Source organism: Lepisosteus oculatus, chromosome 3 (assembly GCF_040954835.1).
Source record: "Lepisosteus oculatus isolate fLepOcu1 chromosome 3, fLepOcu1.hap2, whole genome shotgun sequence".
Lineage (NCBI taxonomy): Eukaryota > Metazoa > Chordata > Actinopteri > Semionotiformes > Lepisosteidae > Lepisosteus > Lepisosteus oculatus.
Window position 1 is genome coordinate 24,680,504 of NC_090698.1, and position 14,628 is coordinate 24,695,131.

At 39.1% G+C, this 14,628-nt stretch overlaps 1 protein-coding gene across 1 annotated transcript; it reads right to left on the bottom strand.

The window, feature by feature from the left end:
- Nucleotides 1–1,640: 1,640 nt before the first annotated feature.
- Nucleotides 1,641–14,623, bottom strand: ankra2 (ankyrin repeat, family A (RFXANK-like), 2). The gene is made up of 9 exons (XM_006627163.3): nt 14,485–14,623; nt 12,441–12,819; nt 11,083–11,241; nt 10,829–10,894; nt 10,288–10,385; nt 7,931–8,056; nt 7,059–7,125; nt 6,198–6,278; nt 1,641–2,431 (listed from the first exon to the last, which is right to left on the bottom strand). The coding sequence occupies exons 2-9, from the start codon at nt 12,718–12,720 to the stop codon at nt 2,376–2,378; spliced, it is 933 nt and encodes a 310-aa protein (XP_006627226.1). The 5' UTR covers nt 12,721–12,819; nt 14,485–14,623; the 3' UTR covers nt 1,641–2,375.
- Nucleotides 14,624–14,628: the final 5 nt, after the last annotated feature.

The window sequence follows — 14,628 nt, forward strand, 5'->3', positions numbered from 1 at the left end:
ACTGTAATGATAAGGGGATGCTTATTAAGTACAGTAAATAGAGGATGTATATATGTTGTGAATAAGAGTTTGTGGGGAAAAAGGAACATGAACTGGTATCTGATGAAAATGTGAAAGACCAATTCTAGGTTAAAACTCTTAGAATAAAACATTTCTCTAAGGTTCTACTAACATAGGCACATTAGTCTGCTCCTTCAAACATTATATTGCATTGTAAAAAATCTGATCTGTTTTTTGCAGCTGGTGCTTTTTATAGAAGAAAAAACTAAGCTGAAATCTGCAGAAATAAATGTTTTGTGGCTGCTGAATATAGTTCACTCGATATTTCTGAGTAGCAGTAGAATAATAAACATTATACACCAGTGCGTTTAACCACTACAGTTTTTAAAGAAATTCTTAAGTTTTGTATTGAAAACACATTTGTAGTCCCTTTTAAACGGTTGTGACTACTTTCGTGTCAATAGCAATAGTGCTTCAGAGGTTTTGCATTTACAGAAGCATGTGGTGTTTAAGGGTCCCAGAGGGAATTGTAAACTCTTGAACAAAAATAACAAACTACTTATGAGAGCAAAACAGTACACAAGCATTAAGTATTTAAGTAGTGGGAAAGCTATGAAAGTCATAAACAGAATATCAGGTTTTAATGATATTCACATTCTTTTAGTTATTGACAATAGGGAGGAAATGATTTTGTTTGAAACAATACAACCACTTCACAGATGATAATTGTATTTAAGTTTAGGGTGAAACTACATGTCTTTGTCTGGAATTTCCTTTTAGAATTGCCAGTTATTTTTTGTAGTTGGAAATAGCAAATTGTTTTTCACGTCTAAACTTGCAGCTATGATTTTTTTTTTACAGAAAAATTAAACACCTGCAGTACCCTAGATAGACTTCAAAATGCAAATTACTTAAGCAATAAAGAAAATGTTGATTCATTTCTAAAAGAGCTATGGAATTAAAGCAAGGTGTAAATGAGAGTTTTTGAGATTATAATTCCTTGTGTTTATATAGCAGATCAAGATCATTTTAATGGCCATCTACAATTTCTTGTATTAGGAATTAGTCTTTTTGCATCCCCCAACTTGCTCTCCCTGTCTGTGCAGGGGCTCTTTGGCTAAGGATCTGCACCTTGGCAGACGTTGCTGGCAAGTTGCCGGTTTGTATCCCACAGATGGCAGAGGAATCCTACTCTGTTGGGCCCCTGAGTAAGGCCCTTAATCCCAGCTGGTCCATGGGTCCCGTATAAATGGCTGACTGTGAGCTCTGATTCCAAGCTTCTCTCCCTCTCTGTGTGTTTCATGGAGAGCAAGTTAGGGTATGCAAAAAGACAAATTCCTAATACAAGAAACTGTATATGGCCAATAAGTGACCTTATTCTTATTCACCTGCTTCTAACCTACAGTACAGTAGCTCCGTGAAAACAATTTTCCTAGAAGCCAATTAGCCTATTGGACTATGGGAGGAAACCCATGCAAATGCAGGGAGAACATACAAACTGCATGCAGACAGCACTCCAGGTGTGGAACTGAATCCAGGACCCCAGTGCTGTGAGTCACTGTCGCCCCTTCCTCCATGAAATCAGATTTAACATGGAAAGTTCAGTTGGCCATCATGTAACAAAGAACAGCCACACACAGTTTAAATTGATACTGTTTTATAAAATACAACATAAAAGCAGCTTCCCTGAAATTGAAATCTGAACCCTGCTTTTGCTGCAGTGGTAAAGCAATTTCACTTCTGCTTGCGCCATACTGTACATATCTAAAATAATACAGACATAAAACAGGCTGAGACTGATTTACAAACACGGTCAATACAAAAACAGTCAATAAATTAAAAAGTAACTAGAAAAGAAAGTCACTTAAACCACCACAATAAAATTATTTTAAACTACTATCATTTATAAAATTGGGAAGAATTGTGAAATGATTTTGAAGCATAAAAAGTAGCAGATGTAAAAGCTGTATTAATCTTGAATCCTAGCTCACATATCTTGGTGGTACTCTAGCTGAAGTTTAAAATATAATAATTAAATCATTCTGGAAGTAAAAGGTATTTGGAGGAATAAATATTGATTAATCATGTTCATTTATGTAAAACATCTTTCTTAATACATTTCTTGTCTCACTGTTAAAATGTCTTTGAGTGCAGCTATACTATTTGATATACAGTACAATACCACACAAGAAGCACAATAATCTAGTTAATGGTTGCTTTAGGGAACAGATGACAAATTGTGATTTTTACATTAGGTACAATTGGCATAGTTAAAGCAAAACATGCAAAACATCTTCAATGCCATTACCCATTTCACGCTTAAGTATTTTAATAACAGTTTAAGTAATCTCTGTAGTCATCTTTATTCTCTTATGTCACTCCTTGATTCCTTGAAGAAGCTTTAACAGGTGAGTTTCCATTACCTGTTGTACTGAAAAAAAAAACAAACCAAAAAAAGGCACTCAGAATAACATCACAGTTTACGTGGTAAAACGTCTGAATGGAACAATGAAACAAAATAATTGGTATGGAAATGACAACGGTAACTATTTTAATTCAAACAGGATCATAATGTAAAGTTGTGTGTTCACTAACAAATGTTGTATAAAACAAAAGCTACAGTACATAGAAACTGTTATTTTAAAAAAATGCTGATAAATACACCAATTACAAAATATGCTACCCTTTTCAAAATCTGAATCGCTGTTTCAATATAAATATGCACATTTTCACTACATTTATCCATCCATTTTCTAGCCACTTAATTCAATACAGGGTTGCAAGCAAGTTGCGCAATATACGGTACATCTTGAAGGGGATGTAGTGTCCAACACAGGTCAGCCAGACACATAAACAAACCATCACACACTCACACCAGGATCAATTTCTCCAATTAACCTACCAGTATGTTCTGGGACTATGGGAGGAACATCTGGCAGAATCCCATGCAAACACAATGAGAACATACAAGCCCCACGCAGACATCACCCTAGGTCAGTCATTAAACCCAGGGCTCAAGTGCTACGAGGCAGCAAATACTAATCTCTTTACCAGCATGCCTCCCCATTTTCAATCCACTATGCATTTTATTTTAATGAGAAAGGATTTATTAAAACTAATAAGTATAAAAAATAATCTGAAGCATATCTAATCTAAAGTATACTAATCTAAAACTAGTCTAAAAATAAAAATAAGTATTTTTGTTATTTGTCTTTCATACCTAGCCTATTCCTAAAGAACTCTTCTTTGCATGTAAAGAAACCTAAGCTTGGGATGTGCCGAGATGCAAGAAAGGGTTTTACAAAATGATGCACTTCCCCTCCAGCTGAAGAAAAAAACACTTCAACAGATTTTTTTCCATGAACCTGTGATTAAAATGTTGTACATATTTTATACATATTTTAATAATTGAGGATCTAATTTTCCAGAGGATGAACTGAACATGCTGAAGCAATAACTTGATGGCAGTGTTTAATTCATGAGGTTCACGAATGATGATTCCATACTGACTACATCTGGGCGCTGGCATCTTAAGCACTCACATGTACAGTTTGACTCTGAACGGACTTAGTATGTGCCAATAGGTCCTGGTATATAAAGCCAAAATGTTTGATAAAACATTAAAAATGTGTCCTGAATGACTTCACATAATTACAGCTGCTGTGCACATTGCTACTCAATGTAAAACTGGCATGCTGCATAATGGTACATGGACATTCCTGGTTTGTTTCTTAGTGTTGTATTTGTCAGGTTATTTCTCTGGGAATCAAAAATCAGCAGCAGTCAGACTGGGACATGGACAGAAAACATGGCCCAGGTTTGAACATACAGTATGTCCACAGTATGGACCATATCTGTGGATAAATTAAATAACTAATCTTTTCATGAGAAAAAAAGTCTGCCATTTTTGGCATGCCCATTTGAAGTGTCACATCACTACTAATATCAACTCATGTCAATCCAGTCAGTGAATGCAGATGTTTAACTATAAGACACACCAATCTTTCTCTATAATTCTTTATTGCATTTTGGAGCCGAGTTTGTCTTTGGCGGACGCCTTACCAGAACCACAAAAATGGTCCATGTTCGAATGAATGTTCTCCCTGTGCTCCGATTTCCTCCCACAGTCCAAAAACATACTGGCAGGTTAATTGGCTTCTGAAAAAACTGCCCCTGAAGTGAGTGTGTACGTGTGTGTGTCTGTGTTTGTTGGGAGCGCAGCAGTTCCATCCAGAGAGTATCCTGCGTTGCATACATTGCTTATTGGGATAGGATCTGGCTCCCCTGTGACCCTGAATTTGATGAAGCAGTTAGAGCAGTGGTTCTCAAACTGTGGTACGCGTACCAGCAGTGGTACGCGGAGCGCCGCAAGCTGGTACGCCATATGATCTATAGAACTTTGTTGTGTGCGCTGAAAAATCGGGACGGTTTTCATATTTTCTATTTTAATACGTGTCGAATATGCAGCCTACGTACTGCGATACAGTGCGTGCTAATACTTCAGTGGACAAGAGATACTCTGTAATTCTATACCACTCTATAGGAATGCGTGCTACGGACAAAGGACCAATTGTATTTAAAAATAAAACTATCTCCAGCAAATAGGGAGGTAGGAGAATGTGCGTGATTTTGGAGCAATGCCAATGTTGTAAACACAGGAATGCATAGAAATACGTGTTACTAACGCTTGTAATCTTGTGAGCACAGGAAAGCGTGATAGATAACAGAAAAATATTTAAGAACTGTTCTAAGTTCATTTGAGAAAAATACACAGAGCGTCTCTGCGTTTTGCTCCCATGCGCATGAAATAAAAACTTAAAATAAATACGGAAATAAAAACGGAAACGGGGAAAAATGCAAGCTTGCGGATTGCTAAAGCAGGTAAGCTCCACACTATTTTTGATGAACCTTATTTACCGTTGGCAAAAGAGTTGACACGTATTATGTGTGGAGAAAAAGCTGCTAAACAGCTCGACCTGCTGCCCCCCTGAAAGACACAGTCATTCATAGAATTATTGAAATGATATCAAAAGTACGCTTATAGAGCGCATTAAGATGAGCAGATGTTTTTCACTGCAATTAGCGGAGTCTAGTCAATTTGGCCAATTCACTCATTTACGTTAGATACGAGTTTGAGGGTACGTCCCATGAGGACTTTCTGTTATGTAAGCCGCTACCAACAGGAACTACAGGAGAACACATATTTCAGCTTCTGAATGAATTTATCGAAGAGAATGGCATCGATTCTAATGGTGCTAGAGCGATGACAAGCCGACATAGCGGTGTAGTTGCACGAATTAAAGAGGTTGCTCCAGAAATTAATGGACGCATTGCAACATTCACCACGAGAGCTTTGCTTCAAGAAAATGCCTGACGATTTAAAATCTGTTAGACTCTGTTGTGAATTGTATCAAGGCTCGAAAAATGAATTCACATCTGCTTTGCTCGACTAAACAGGCTCACCCCTCTCACTGAAGCAGTGCTTTTTTATTATTTTTATTTGTTGTTGTTGCTGTTTTTTTCTGTATAACGCTTTGAGAAGCCACATTTAAATGCGCTATATCAAAGTGTATTATTATAATATTTATTATATGTATGTGTGAGTGTGTGGACGCACACTCATGTTGGTCATTGAGAATTTCTGGGGTTCCTATGAGATGATGACTTGCAGGTGATACTTGGATGCTTTGTTTGGATTAGGGGTGGTACTTGGTCCAAAAAGTTTGAGAACCACTGAGTTACAAATGCTGTTGTGTTACCATAAAAGGCACTGCCAGATGAGCCTCGCAGGGAGGGTGAGACTGCTGGAACTATTGATAAGACTAACTTTACAAATAACGTCAGATTTTGCAGGAGCGAACTCCTTGCATAGGGGATTTTGATTAAGCCAAATGCTAAAAACAATATACTCACACAGTTTCTGGGTTATTACAACAACTGAAATTGCCCTGGGTTTTATACTTTGGATCCGAAGTTCCTAACTCCGACTCTAGAGGGCTGACGTACAAGCAGGTTCTATAGGCTGAATGACTTCAACAATGAATTCAACTAGCTGAACTGGAATTAAAACCTGCTTGCACAGTTGTCCTCCAGGATCATAGTTGGTCAACCCTCCTTTAGATCAATTTTGCATGTTTAGTTCTATAATGTAAGTATTAAAACCTAGAAAGAAGAAATGTATTATAACAGATATTTACCATTCCTATGGCCCATAGCTACAGCCATATCCATGGCATTGAAGCCTGAGTCAGTTTCAATTGTTGGGTCGGCTCCACTGTCTAAACAGAAAAGAAAGTAAAGGTGAGCCATTCAAGAACATACAGATAGCACATCAGATTCACATGTTTTAACCATTTAAAATGGCATCATTATCATTGCAGTTTAATTGCTACAAACCTTTTCGTATGCAAGTACCATGTTACTGTATTAATTCTGTTTATTGGAAGAAATTGCTCCTTTTTGTTATTCAGAATGCAGTTATACCTGCATTTAAATTGAACTGTAATTCTAAAGGTGTTGTAATACTGTCCCACTGATCTAAACACATCATATCAAACCAAACCCAAGAGCACACAGCTAATTAAACGTGCAAAAATATACATCTAATCAAAACTCGTCACAAATTTCAGTTTTGTCTAGAAATATATCTGTATCTCGCCATCTTTGAAACCCATTTTTAAATAAAGCAGTTTAAATAAAGCTCATGTAGAGAATCAGCACACACAGGCAGCTTTGGCTACTGTCCATAACCACTCTTGTCCACTTCAGTTCGCACATCTCTAATGTGGCTCTCTCACTTCTGAAGGGTAATTCATCCAAGACTCATTTTCTGTGCCTGGTGTCCTCTTAATTGGTGCAGCTGGAACTAGTTCAGTGTTTTCGAGTGGTTAGCGCAAATATGCCCAGCAGTTTAAGATCCTGCACTTCAAAAGCCCATTGTGTGAGAAGAAATAAAAAAACAAATATTACCCCTAGAGTTTATCAGAAAGCGTTTCCATCTATCTGTGGTCAGAATGTAATGCCATGCATTTTTTAAGGGCTGTCCTTTTTGTGCTTACCCAAGAGAATTTCCGCACAGCGTACATGATTCCCATGCACAGCATACAGCAAAGGAGTGCCCCCATTCTGAAATAAATCAAGCATGCTTTTCTTAGAATGGAATATCATAACAGTGAATCCACGTCACAGAGATGAACGATGGAACATTTATTTTTCATTCCGTCATCAGTACTGCAAGCTTCACAATGTGTTCCTAAAACAGCAAATATAAACAAAATACCTATCTTTAGCTGGACAAAGAGACTTAGATCTACATTTTCTCTGATAAAGACAAAAATGATTTAGAGTCAATGATTCCAGTTGTCCTCTAAATGAATTATACATAATTCTGTGAAAAATATATAAGTATTATATAATGATAATTCAGATTACCCCAAACATGTTGTTTTAATTTGCTTATCTGAATCTGTTCTTCATATGAGTACAAAGAACAAGGTTTAGATGCATAAAGACTTGCAAATTAAATATTTTTAGAAAACTCTTTCTGCCTTATTTCTCTCACTATATTTGATTTTTCAAGGCAGCTTTAAATGCCATGATCAAACCAAGCACTCTTGCATCATCAAACACTCAAGACAAGCAAAATAGAATGGTCAAATATCACTTTAAATGGAGAAGTTCCCCAGCCTGTGGTCACAACAAGACAGCAATTAGTCAGAATGCACATAAAACCATTTATTACAAAACGCAAGAGCTTTCATTACAGTATTTTGTGCATAGCAAAACTCCAAAACTTGAGAATTACTAAATTTATACAAAACTATCAGACGAAAGAAAGAAAAGGGGGGATTTTTCAGATGCCTAAACAATGGCTGCAATCACCCACCTGAACAGGAAAAATAAACAGAAAAGATTTGAAAGGCAGACTTACCCAGTCATACTCATTGACATCCACTCCACAGTCTATGAGCATCTTCACAATGTCAGTATATCCTTTACTGCAGGCTAACGACAGAGCACTTTCTCTTCCTTTTGCAAGGATATTGGGATCTGCTCCCTACACAGAAGGAAAGGTAACGAAAACCCAAATTTAATGTCTTTTATTTTTAATCATTATTTCCTACTTAGAATCAACTGCACTTTTTGGGGGTTATGAAACATGCATTTGTATGTGCATCATTAGATTAAATTGGTGGTCAAAAGTAGTTCCAAGACATTCCAAATAAGAGGCAAAAAATCCATACAAAATACAAATCTAACCAGGAGATAGGAGATCTGTTGAAGAAAAGAAAAGACTGAAAAAGCTGCAGAAGTTGTTCCCTAAGAGGCGGTGCAGCACAGGGACTGGCAACACTCATTTTTAGAAACCTTAAGTTTAAGTTTAAGTTTAAAATTTAAGTAAATAAATAATCAAATGTCACTTTGTTAAACTAGGTCTCTATCAAAACATGTCAACAAGTCTGTATTGCTTCCAGATCCAACAACAGATTACATGTTGTCACTATGAAAAGATTTCTTAATACTTGTTTTAAAAAAACTCACAAATACATACATTCTCTTATTTTTTCATTATATTCTCAATTTGTAAATGGTGTAATCTCCAATACATTATTTAAATAAAGCAATAATATAGCTGCATAATTGTTCAAATTTCTACAGGAGCTACATGTCGAAAGACCAGACCGACCTCCTTGATAAAGTCTTGCCTAAAGAGTATATGTATACATATCATGTTGTCTCTTTCCTAATGTTCGTCTAAAACACTACCTGCTGGAAGGCAGCACAGTGGTGTAGTGGTTAGCACTGCACAGCATTGGTTCAATTTTCGGATGCTCTCCTCATGTTTGAGCAGGTCGCCTTTGAGTGCTCTGGTTTCCTCCAGAAAATTAAGGAGTTTTAATGTAGAAAGCACAATGCTGACTTTTTTTTTTATAAGTAAGAGTTTTATTCAGAGCATTCTAACCTTTCATATTTGGACCTGGGAAGGGGAAGGTGCCTTGTCCTTGCAGAACAAAAGCAACTCGATCAAAGCTGGTAGCAAGATTACCAGCACATCCATGGACTCAATAACACTTCTAACATAGACATATTATAAATCTGGCACATAAAACATCCTAGATGACCCCTTTCATCCACTCTAGACTAAGAGAGTACTTCCTTTATATCTAAAGGCATTCAACTGTTGAAAAATGAAACAAAAAAAAATGTTTGCAGGTGGGGATTGTATGCTGTTGAATGTTGTTTTGTATCATGGAATTGTATAGTTGTTTTATTGTATTATTATCGTATATGTTATATGTTCATGCACTCTTGATGTGCAAGATAAATTCCCTTAGTGGCAAAAAAGGTTCATTCAAATTCAATTCAAGCCCATAATCCTTCTCTGGATTTCAGTGTCTGTGTGTCTGTGTGTCTGTGTCTGTGTGTCTGTGTCTGTGTCTGTGTCTGTGTCTGTGTCTGTGTCTGTGTCTGTGTGTCTGTGTGTCTGTGTGTCTGTGTGTCTGTGTGTCTGTGTGTCTGTGTGTCTGTGTGTCTGTGTGTCTGTGTGTCTGTGTCTGTGTCTGTGTCTGTGTCTGTGTCTGTGTCTGTGTCTGTGTCTGTGTCTGTGTCTGTGTCTGTGTCTGTGTCTGTGTCTGTGCGTGCCCTGTGATGGACTGGCGTCCTGTCAAGGCTGTGTCCTGCCTTGTGCCCCTTTCTTGCCAAGAGAGAAGCCAACTCTCCCACAGCCCAGAACGGGACAAAGCAGTCTGAAAATGGGTGGTGCAGGAACTCAGACACATTTGAATAAAAGCAAGATCCGCATTCCAGCAACAAACTTGCATGTTTCCCATATTCTGCACATGTTCCTTCAGTGCTAAGAGCAATGTAAACCCCCAGTCCTGGTGCAGCACTGTAGAGCTGTGAGTCACATTCATTCTAAAGCTGTGATTCTTAACCTGGGGTGTCAGATGCACTCTCTGGAGATGTTAGGCATGCCAGATTTCTTTAAGAAGATAAATCAACGAAAACATAAATGAAGCACAGGCACATAACGACAACTTCTTTGTTTCATCAAACCTAGGTATTATAAGGTAACCTTTAAAAAATGTGCAATTATTCATGTATTCTTAATTTTACTGCAAAATTAAAAGATTTCTCTCTGTTTCAGTCTGTAGTTCTGACGTATGTTAGATTTACAGGACTCTCTTACTTCAACACATTTTGTTGAAGGGCACAAGAACATATTATGAGACCCAAAGGGGTGCAGGTTCCAGTAAAGATTAAGAGCCACTGCTCTAAGGTTCTTACGTTCTGAAGCAGGAACTCCACAACAGCAATCTGGCCATGAGCTGCTGCCCACATCAGAGGAGTGAAGCCTTCTTCATCCTGAAGGTTAATTACCGTTTCTAGGTAGACAATTTAAAATTTAAAATCACTACTAAATACTAAACCAAAAGGAAGCAATTGAGTGCAAAAAGAAAATCAATGACTTCTAACAATAGAACATTATAGAGTACCCCCTACAATGGCACAATACAAGCCTCACACAACTTAGATAACACCTAAACACATCATAATACTATAACATGTATTAGGGCATTAAGCCATTATATGTAAGAAAAGCCTTTTAATTATTTCCCCCCCTTTTCATAATCCACAACAATTATTCATGGGTTTATGCGAGAAGAGTCTGTAATGAACTTGCCCACAATTTGCTTCAGTTGCTATAGAAACAGAGCAAAACAGATGTCAGCCAAAGCTCTTGTATCCTATGATTTCTCTATCTGATAACACTGAAGAGTACCATGTTAAAAAGGACATGAGTGAGTGAAAAAATCTCGCCACACACCTTGCTCAATCCTGCTTGCCAGGAACACCATTTCTCCTTGAGCTGCAAGCTGGTGAATGGACAATGCTAGAACACAAAAGCATATTCAAAGCATCAGTTAAGAAGGGTATTTTAAAATACTGCATGTTTAAAACATTAAAACATTTCTTAATCAATTTAAGCAGTACTTGTTTTTTGTTTCACACAACTTCAGCTTTTTTTTTCTCAAACTCTGTCAGGCCCCCAGTCATGTGATAAAAACGCAGGATACTCACAGTGCACCAGCAAAGGAGTGGAGGAAACTTCATTCCCACGGTGCTTGTTAGTGAGAGTTGTGGACTGCTTAATGGGAGAGAAGTGTTTGGTGGTGGATGGCGTGTACACGTGTCGCACCTGGATTCCAGGTGATGGCGACGTTTGAATGTTGCACTCCGCTGGGAAGAGAAAAAATAAGTTTAGTGATGCAGCTGACATAACCACACTACATTAATCATTCAGCAGTGTTCCACTAGAGCACATTCTTCAATACTACAGAGGAATTTGGCCAGCATCCATATCACCCTGCGACTCATAGCTGGCAGCCCAGTGAAGTTAAGCAGATATGAGCCTGGTCAGTACCTGTATGAGAGACCTCCTGGGGAAAAACTAAGGTTGCTGCTGGAAGAGGTGTTAGTGGGGCCAGTGGGGGGCACTCACCCTGCAGTCTGTGTGGGTCATAATGCCCCAGTATAGTGATGGGGACACTATACTGTAAACAGGTGCTGTCCTTCGGATGAGACATAAAACCGAGGTCCTGACTCTCTGTGGTCATTAAAAATCCCAGGGTGTTTCTCAAAAAGAGTAGGGGTGTAACCCCGGCGTCCTGGCCAAATTTCCCATTGGCCCTTACCAATCATGGCCTCCTAATATCCCCATCTATGAATTGGCTTCATTACTCTCTGCTCTCCTCCCCACTAATAGCTGATGTGTGGTGAGCGTTCTGGCGCACTATGGCTGCCATTGCATCATCCAGGTGGATGCTGCACATTGGTGGTTGTGGAGGGGAGACCCCATTACCTGTAAAGTGTTTGAGTGGAGTGTCCAGAAAAGCGCTATATAAGTGTAAGCAATTATTATTATTATTATTATTAATGCCCCAGTAGAGTGACAGGGACACTCTACTGTTAAAAGGTGACGTCCTTCGAATGAGACGTAAAACTGAGGTCCTGACTCTCTAAATCATTAAAAATCCCAGCGTGTCTCTTCAAAAGTATAGGGTTGTTACTCTGGTATTTCCCATTGACCTTTACCAATCATGGCCTCCTAATATTTCCCATCTATGAACTGCCTTCATCACTCTGTTCTCCTCCCCACTGACAGCTGTGTGGTGAGCGTACTGGCGCACCTCATCCAGGTGGGGCTGCACAATGGTAGTGGTGGAGGGGAGTCCACATTATCTGTAAAGCGCTTTGAGTGTTGTGTCCAGAAAAGTGCTATATATGTGTAAGGGTTTTTATTTTATTTTAATTGAGGCACTACATGACGAGAAAAGAGAGAAAGGAATGATTTGTAGGATAGTACAGTTGACCCGAAAAGGTAAATTCTCTGGGGAATCTCGTTACAGATGTCAGAAGATTGAATGGCGCAGACGTACCTTTAAATAAGACCGACGCCACCTCCAGATCCGAGTTCACCTGGTCCTGGATGTTCTTACTGTCCTCCTCGTTCAGGGACTTGACAAAGCGCGAGCAGACGTTCATGTCAAAGCGGTTGGGCAGAATGAACTTTATCCCCATGGCAACGTTCTGCGAGCCCCCCTCCTCTCCGCCTCCCCCCCCCTGGTGCTCCCCTTTGATGCTGCTCATGTCCTGCAGGATGCAGATGTCCTCCATCTCCTCTGTGACCAGTTGGCACTCTGCACTCTGATCCTCCATTGAATTAATCGTCCTTTACATAGTCCTCTCAGACACAACTGAGCCCCACACCCCGACCTGCATTACAGAGCTCAGGGTTCCGCTGATAAGACTGGAAGCCTGATGAAAAACCAAACATAAATCAGAGGTTAATGCCAGTGAATACAAGACAGATCTGGTGGTGTTACATAGGAAAAGATTCACATATTCGAAATCTGTTTGTACCTCTTTAATAAATCTAAATGACACTGTGACTCCTAGTCCAGTACTTGGTAGCACAGACATTTTAATGGTTCACAGTGTAGCCAAATATCTTTAAAAAACTGCACAGAGGTAATAAATTGCCAAGTGAAAACAATGAAAGGGTCTTTGAAAATGGATACTTCGCTGCTGTGGAACACCGTGGCCTTTTTTTCCATTTTATTTTATTTTTCACAATTAGCAAAAGAAGAAAAAATCATTTTAGATGTACATACACGTTTATGTTAATGTGTGCTGAGGGGACGAAATGTGGTGGACTAGAACCAAAGACACTCCATTACTAAACATGCATTACAAAACCTTCCAATCAGCCATATCTCCCTGCTACTCACACCTGGCAGCCCACTGAAGCTAAGCAGGTGTGAGCCTGGTCAGTACCTGGATAGGAGACCTCCTGGGAAAAACTAATGTTGTTGCTGGAAGAGGTGTTAGTGGGGCCAGCAGGGGGCGCTCACCCTGTGGTCTATGTGGGTCCTAATGCCCCAGAATAGTGACTGGGACATTATACTGTAAACAGGTGCTATCCTTTGGATGAGATGTAAAACCGAGGTCCTGACTCTCTGTGGTCATTAAAAATCCCAGGGCGTTTCTCGAAAAGAGTAGGGGTGTAACCCCAGTGTCCTGGCCAAATTTCCCATTTGGCGCTTACCAATTATGGCCTCCTAATAATCCCCATCTATGAACTGGCTTCATTACTCTGCTCTGCTCTCCTCCCCACTGATAGCTGGTGTGTGGTGAGCATTCTGGCCCAGGTGGATGCTGCACATTGGTGGTGGTGGAGGGGAGTCCCCATTACCTGTAAAGCGCTTTGAGTGGAGTGTCCAGAAAAGTGCTATATAAGTGTAAGCAATTATTATTATTATCAGTTGAATACACTGAGACATAAAGGTTCCGTTAAAAGGGTTAAATTGGGAAGTTGCCGAATGTAACGTGGTGCAAAAGCGTTTTATCACAGAAGGAGCAGGAATTAGTGAAAAGAGTAAATTGATTGGCTGTGGCCTAATTAAAGGCTTCACACTAGACCCATTTCTGTCTCTTCTGATTTTACACTAAGTCCTGTTGCTGTACAGGGAACATGGTGAATTACAGAGCATATATAGATATATGTACTATAAACTTCACCAATGTCACAGCATCAGTATACTACTTACAGTAAGTAACAGTATCGCATTCTTGTTTACTCCGTTCTTTCTTTGGAGGTGTCAATCTCCTGTCTTGGACACCGGCAACAAGTTTGAATACACATCAGACGGCCTCATGAGAGTAAGCACAGCTATTTATATTTTATAACAACAACGCTGTATGAATGTGATCGTACGCGTAGCCCCGGAAAAGCAAAATAAAACCAACGAATATTCAATGCACTTATAATCGTACATCTCTAAAAAAAGCCCGAAGCAGACTACGGAGAAAATAAACACCCCAGCAAATTCTCCACAATATAAATAACTAGAGATACGGCATTTAAACCCCGAAAAACAACAATTGAATATTTGTAAATTCTAATCGGCACCATCAACCTACCAGTGCTCTTCAATGTAACATTTTCATAAATTACGGTCTCTCGCTTTTGTTGTTACAGGAAAACCGAAGCTGTTTGTGTCACAACCATACATTCAGAGAGCAAAGCTTATTGTAACGCTTGACACCTCCGTGCAATCAATAAAG